At 40.2% G+C, this 7,474-nt stretch overlaps 1 protein-coding gene across 1 annotated transcript; it reads left to right on the top strand.

Moving 5' to 3' along the window:
• Window positions 1-5,493: 5,493 nt before the first annotated feature.
• Window positions 5,494-7,266, top strand: LOC129723061 (zinc finger protein 43-like). Its single transcript, XM_055677011.1, has 3 exons — window positions 5,494-6,061; window positions 6,122-6,267; window positions 6,323-7,266. Exons 1-3 carry the CDS (start codon window positions 5,597-5,599, stop codon window positions 6,708-6,710), a joined length of 999 nt encoding a protein of 332 aa, XP_055532986.1. The 5' UTR covers window positions 5,494-5,596; the 3' UTR covers window positions 6,711-7,266.
• Window positions 7,267-7,474: the final 208 nt, after the last annotated feature.

Genomic DNA, 7,474 nt, shown 5'->3' with positions numbered 1-7,474 from the left:
TGTTTTTGCCACGATAGATTCGGACGCCGATAATTTCCTGGAAGTGTCTTCTATCAATCAAAACGTGATCGATTTACGATTCGGTCTGTTGTGGTGATTTCCAGGTGTACCGTTTTGTGCGAATATGCTGGAATTAGGTACAACAATTACCATATTCTTAAAGGCGGCAAAGTCAATGAGTCGAAGGCTTCCTTCGGGCCAACCTGAACGTTGAGATCTCCAATGACGCCATTTTTTGGGCCTACCTGTATCACCTCTGGTCGCTAACTTCTATCCCTACTTTCACGTGGTGTCGACTAGGGTACGCAACTTTGGAATTTAAGATGGCAGTCCCGTCAGCGGGATAGAGACCTCAGGCTAACAACCTTTTGTACCTGGAAATTTAAAAAAGTTTAAATGAGAGAAGAAATCGATCTGGGTCTTTGGCAACGACATTTGGCATGAAAACACGGACACGAATCGGAACATGGAATTCACTGACCCTTGTCTAGCATGGTAAGCTAGCTCAATTTGCAAAGGAAACTATCCGCCTGAAGCTTGAAATTCTGGGACTGGGCAAGGTCCGTTGGCCGGGACCTGGTGAACACAAGACATCATCGGGGCAAGTCTTGCTCTACTCTGGCATACGAGGTGAAAATGCTATTCGAGAAAGAGGAGTTGGATTCCTACTGAGCCCAGGGGTACATGCTGCCTTGATGAAGTGGGAACCAATTAAGGAAAAAACAATTATGGCCAGATTCAGAACACGGGCTAGACACCTTACTGCAATCCAGTGTTATGCGCCAACAAATGCTGCCGACCTGCAGGAGAAAGAAAGTTTCTACAGCCAGCTGAACCCACAACGCGAAAATTGGCCCAAACAACGCAGACCTTGAACGCGTCATGGGACACCATGGTCTAGGAGAGATGAGCAAAAACGGAGAGTTGTTTACAGAGTTTTGTGGTAATGACAAAATTGTTAAAAATCTGTCCACGTGGTATGTGGATGGCCCCTAAGATGAATGCCCGTCAACGATACGCTGAACTGGAAAGGGCCGAAAAAGGAGAAACTGTCGCCGCCAAAGGGAGATATCCACTTGTTGTTCGATGTTTCTCGCCGCCTTAGTGGTGCCAGGATGAGTACAAAAGTACCGTTAAAAGACAGTGCTAGTCAGCTACTGATTGACTGTACTGAACAGCTCAAGCGATGGACTGAATATTTCGAACAGGTTTTCCGGGTTTTGAACGTCAGTGACCAAAAAAACCAGCAGCACATGACGCCAACAGTTCGGCGCATCAAACGCGTCAATACCAAAGCGCCATTGCTAGATGAAATCGAAGCGGCAATCAGGAGTATGTAGTCCAACAAAGCGCCAGGGATTCGCCCTGACGGAATTAAATCATCTCCTTCACAAACATTGAACTGCCCGTATGCGAGTTTTAGGGAAAAATATTAAAATGTTTGCTATCACATTCACTCTTGAAGAAATTCCTATCTTCTGCACTCATAGAGTAAACAAATTGAAGGTGGCAGCACCGTAACTCCGTCAGAGCGAATAGACTGCATTTCAGCCGAGATGCTCAAAGCTGACCCCTTTGTCAGCGCAGATAATGCTTCAGTTAACCACCGTGGCATCACGTTGCTCTGTATTACTCTCAAAGTACTCTGTAAGGTAATCTTTAATCGGATCCAGAAAAAGATCGACGGCGGCAGCAAGCTGGATTCCGTGTTGGCCGATAATTTGAAGGCTGTAATTACATTCTGACCAAGCGTCAAATATTTGTCTCTTTTTGACAGATAAAAATTTGGTCAAAGATAATTGTTTGTCACTCTCCAATTTGTTAATGTGGTAAACAACAATCATGATGTCAAATAAATTTGACCATTATGTCAAAAAGTCAAATATTTGACCATTGGTCAATGTAATGCAGGCTTAAGAAGAAACTTGTGGGAATCAGAGCTAGGTTAGTTGCTTCTCCCAGGTTATCAGTTCACCATTTGAGACCAATGCAGACATCATACTAACAATTTTGCTTTTTGCTAATTCTCTTCTTGCAGGATAGTTTCAAGTACACGGATTCTTTGGATTGATGTTTCTGCAATTGGAAAATCTTTTTACCATTCATTGTAATAATATATCGCGTTTAATTTGTAGATTTATGTAAAAAAAGTCTGGAGAACAATCCGATGGCGATTTTTGGGGAACAATTTTCTGAGGTCTGGTCATTCTTGGTCATTGGGAGATGTTGAAAACAGGTATGGGAACACACCATATGCGCTTCAAACACAATTTTTGTATTAAGCAGGCATTAGACGAACCAAATATTTGCTATTTCTGGTACGAATCTTATTTGCACAAAATAAAATCCATAGATTTCCATAGTGAAATCCGGAGTGATTCGCGATTCGGGCTCAACTAACAAAATGTAAACAAATGGTTTTATTACACTATTGGTTTCGAAAAGACTTACGAAATTCATGGCAAGAATCCTTTCTTTTGTATAAATCGATAAAATTATTTAAATCAAGCTTTTAGTGAAGGGCGATAAAGCAGTTTACCCAAAACAAAAAATACTTTGGAACTAGGCCCTTTACATTGTTTTGAAGCAACGGGCTTATTAGGGGCCGTTCCTAAACCACGTGGTCATATTTTGATCACTTTTTATACCCCCCGTACCCCCCCCCCCCCCCCGTGGTCTCTCGTGGTCTTTTGGCCCTTGCGACTTTAACCACGTGGTCTTTTCATTTGTCAAGTGCCGAAAATTCGCTTAAACTTTTTGCATTTTAATTATTAAACTTTCAGTACATTCTATATTTCTAAAATGCAAAAGCTTCATTCTCGACTTGGTGGCAACAATAAATTATAAGTCAGTAAAAAAGACCACGTGGTCATTTCTTTAACCCCCCACCCCCGTGCGTGGTCTTTCGTGGTCTTTTGACAACCCCCCCCCCCCCGTCCCTCTACCTATGACCACGTGGTTTAGGAACGGCCCCTTTGCGAAATATTTCGTAAACAGGCGACAGTAAAGGGCGGATCAACTTTTGTTTTCAAAATAAAGGCGCATTTAAAGGGGCGCAACTGGAGAAAAAAGAAAAACAAGGCGAAAGAAAGATGGGCGTATCTAGTTGTCAGAATGCTTTAAGGCGAAATAGAGGTGGGCGAATCTAAAGGCCTAGAGTTAAAGTTTGGCCGACTGAATTTCCGTCGATCTGGCAGCCATTCTATAATTTCAAAGAACTAGCAACATTGCGAAAAGTAAAAGTCATTTCATGACTATTCGTATTTTCAGTTTCAAAGTTTTTTGTTTCAATTTGTTTTGCTATATATAGTAATGAAAAAATGAAGTGCTGTTTTCTATTTTGATCAAATCGAACATCAGGAAATTTTAAAAACATAAGCTTTTTTCGGTTCCCCACCGATAAAAAGCATCGCCGAAAATTGCTTGCATTTTGTGAATTACAGGAGGATTTTTCAATAATAGAAACGACACATATTTGTAGCCTAAGTTTGGCGTTTTGGAAATATCAATCCGAATAAAAAACAAAGTTATGCAGTTCCACTTAGATCACGATGATTTTTACTCCATGTCGGAGAACTGAAAAGCATTAATTAATTTTAGTTATACTGTAGTGTAAGTAAATATGATAAATTTAAGAACTTAGGTTGAGGTTTAGATCAGGGTTTAGTTTAACTAATTCTAGATTTAATATTAAGCTTTAAGTGAATAATAGTTTAGATGCATTTTGAATAATTATGATACAGATTTTAGTCAGACTCAGAATCTCATCTAGTTGTCAACAGTGAAGAAAAACAAAATTTAAAATTCATCAGAAGCAGAAGACCAGAGACAATAGAAAGGAGATCTATGGCGTTATGAATTTGTACCCATTTAAAAAATAAAATATCGTGAAGATTTTTGGAATTTATTGCTTTTCTTTTATAATCGAGTTTCATCTCTAGGGTTTTCGCATTTTATCCACATCCCTGTCACGAACGTCATTTCCATACATTCTGCTTGAAGCCGTTTTTCTCTGGCTCTCTGGCTCTATTTTACGTCAAAAGGCTGTCAGTGCTCGCGAAACAGTCAGATAAGTTCCGTTCATGCGAGATCAACTGTTGCTGCAAGTGGTATGTACAAATGCGAAGCGCCAAGAACGTTTGTTTCGTTTTGAATGTTTTATGGATTTTGTGCAGGACATAAATGGTCACGTTCCAACATGTTCTAACACGTTCCGGATAACCCTACTTTCAATATATTTAGAAGCACTCAATAAAAACATGTGTTGCTGATGCGGCAAAATAAACGGATCTTAAGACCATATTTTCAACACTAGCGCCATCATCGTCAGCGGCGGCTTCAGGAAACAGTTGCCATGACATGGGTCTGATTTTATCATTGCTAAATCACAATACTTCCCATCTACTAAGACAAACTTGACATGTCAAACATTCTTATGTTCGATTGGAATAAGTTTTGACAGTTCGATTGGAACTTTTCAGTGACAGTCGTCCAAACTTTAACTATAGGGCTTTAGGCGAATCTCGTTGTCAGAATGCTTTAAGGCTCAATAGAAAAAGGTTAGAAGAAAAGTGCAGGTTTAAGCCATAAATGCACAAATTTAATGTAGTATTGTGAGGAAACTATAAGCCAGGTATATTTTACGTCGATTTTTGGTATTGATGTTAATGTTAGTCACTTCCTTTGAAATTACGATTTGAAAATGTACTTGAAAATTTTCAAACTGATATTCCCCAATGTTTATCTTTTGCCAGTTGCGCCCTTATCGCAAATCACTCCGGAAATGTTTACAAACTTTTATATTGATATCACTTTTTTTCTAACCTTTTTCTATTGAGCCTTAAAGCATTCTGACAACGAGATACGCCCACCTTCTTTCGCCTTGTTTTTCTTTTTTCTCCAGCTGCGCCCCTTTAAATACGCCTCTATTTTGAAAACAAAAGTTGATCTGCCCTTCACTGTCGCCTGTTTACGAAATATTTCGCAAATAAACCCGTTGCTCAGGCCCGGATTTGAGGGGGGGCAAATGCCCCGGGCCTCCCGATTCAAGGGCCCCCCCTAGTCCTGAGGCGACCTTTTTTTTGCTCGTCACCTTCGAGAACGATACCTCTAAATGTTTCAAGAAAAGAGGGCCTCACAAACAAATTTGCCCCGGGCCCCCCGCCGCCTAAATCCGGCCCTGCCGTTGCTTCAAAACAATGGTAAGGGCCTAGTTCCAAAGTATCTTTTGTTTTGGGTAAACTGCTTTATCGCCCTTCACTAAAAGCTTGATTTAAATAATTTTATCGATTTATACAAAAGAAAGGATTCTTGCCATGAAGTTCGTAAGTCTTTTCGAAACCAATAGTGTAATAAAACCATTTGTTTACATTTTGTTAGTTGAGCCCTAATCGCGAATCACTCCGGAATATATCGTGAGATCCGAGTATTTTTGATCTTAGACCTTTTTGGTTCACGCGTCGAGAAATCTGCCGCATATAAACAAACTTCGTTCAAACACAACACAGCTGTTTGGTCCACCAGTAGAATTTAGGAAAAAAAAAAACAGCGATAACTCGTGTATTAAATCTTTTTGCTATTCTTAAATACGCAGAAGATGAAATCAGCCCAGAGCACTCACCGCGAAGGTTATCCATTTCCGGGCAAATACACCGTGCAGTTCAAATATTTCAAGTTCAATCCCAAATTGAGAACAACCAAACGGCAAACGGATCAGCCGCTGGTGATAGTGAATCCAGAGAAGAAGGAGTGTGCTCTTTCGATAGCTCCTTCGGATTGCGAGCAACCCGTCAGGTATTCGGAACAAGACAATATTCAAAACAAACATGAAACTTGCCCTAAAAGAACTTGTCCGACGTGTGGCAAGGCGGTAAAGGATCTGAAATCTCATACCTTAATTCACACCGATTCGAAAAACTTTCCGTGTAGTTTCTGTGGCAAGGAGTTTACCTATAAAAGTGATCGGACTTTGCATGAGAACATTCACAAAGGGCTGAAACCGTACAAATGTACTCAATGTTCGAGCTCGTTCGCCCACCGGAAATCATTGCTTACGCATAAGGTTTGGTACAAAAACGTCTTACCGGTAAAATATTTTACAGAATACCAAATTAATTTTTAGGTAACTCACAGTAAATCGCGCAACTACAAGTGTGTTATATGCGGTAAAACTTACGGTCATCTAATTATTCTAAAGAAGCATCTAGCAGCGCACAACAATGATCGGCGATTCAAGTGCTCCGTTTGTGACAAGGCTTTTTTGACAAAGTCAGTAAAACTTTGAAACTGCGTCAATGTGACTTATTAAAACATGTATTTTTAGACAAGTTCTCCAAAACCACATGCTTGTGCACAGCAATGACCGTCCCCATGGGTGCCACATCTGTCCGAAACGATTTCGCAGAATTGATAATTTAAGGACACACTTGAAAATCCACAATCAAGAGACTACCGAAGTGGTGTCTCATCCTAATCGGGATGCTGCAGATGATGATACCGTCTTTGTAGATATTGACCAAACCGACAGCCAACCGGGCGGAGCGCTAACACTCGAGCCGTACTTCTCGCGATCGGAAATTGAAGTTCCAGAGGAGTTTGGTTCGATGAATCAGCAGTCCTACACCGAAGAAAGTTACGAAGATCAGTTGGATCGATTGGTTGGAGGGGAGAGCTATTCGCTGTCATGGGAAAATGATGGGTATCAATTCTAGTGATGATACGTGTTTGACCCATGGTGTATCAATCACAAAAGCTAATCGTTTTTCTAGTAAACGTTGAGTAAGGGAAACGTTAGGGTTGGATGCTATCGGAACTTATAACTGAGCATCTTAACGATGTATGGTAAGCCGAAGAAGTCATCGACGTACCATCCAGCGAACGCCATGGCTTTGGCCGCTATCAGGAACGTAACGATTCATCGCTGCATTGTCATAGCCGACAACTTCAAAGCAAACAAACGCTGTCCAATCAACTATCGATAAGAGAACAGGCGCTGCTTCGCGGAGTGTATGGTATAAAAGGTGCTCCAGCGATGACCAGTTCAGGTATCGGTGATTTTTATAGCGCCGAAAGATAAATTTTCCACCAAATTCGATTGTGGAAATTAAACCAATCTTCCGACGCTTCGAAAATTCTTACCTCAATTCACGTCAGGAATACCATTTTCCTCTTGGTATATTTCCTCGTATAATTAATATGTAAGCAAGAAAAAATACGAAATAGTATCAATAAAATTCTGAAAACAATCAGAATCGTTTGAAAAAACAATTTACCGGATTTTTGTTCTATAACCTTCGTCATGATGGAATGCATTTCGACATTTTAACACACTGACTGTCGAAATGTGTAGATATTCAACATACTATTTAGGGTATTTTTTTTTATTTTCAGGGCCCCACTTTTTTCATTTTTTTTAAAGAAATGTATTTGAAATAAGCAACTTTGAAAAGATTCTTCTCATCTCATACTAAATAAA

Source organism: Wyeomyia smithii, chromosome 2 (genome assembly GCF_029784165.1).
Source record: "Wyeomyia smithii strain HCP4-BCI-WySm-NY-G18 chromosome 2, ASM2978416v1, whole genome shotgun sequence".
NCBI lineage: Eukaryota > Metazoa > Arthropoda > Insecta > Diptera > Culicidae > Wyeomyia > Wyeomyia smithii.
The sequence above is the reverse complement of the archived record's forward strand: the minus strand, read 5'-3'. Positions and strand labels throughout refer to the sequence as shown.

What these genes read in the sequence shown, in the direction of transcription:
- LOC129723061 (XM_055677011.1), top strand. Translation starts at nt 5,597, where the DNA reads ATGAAATCAGCCCAGAGCACTCACCGCGAAGGTTATCCATTTCCGGGC. An exon ending in AATCATTGCTTACGCATAAG is followed by an intron (nt 6,062 to 6,121) that starts GTTTGGTACAAA and finishes ATTAATTTTTAG; the next exon opens with GTAACTCACAGTAAATCGCG. An exon ending in GACAAGGCTTTTTTGACAAA is followed by an intron (nt 6,268 to 6,322) that starts GTCAGTAAAACT and finishes ATGTATTTTTAG; the next exon opens with ACAAGTTCTCCAAAACCACA.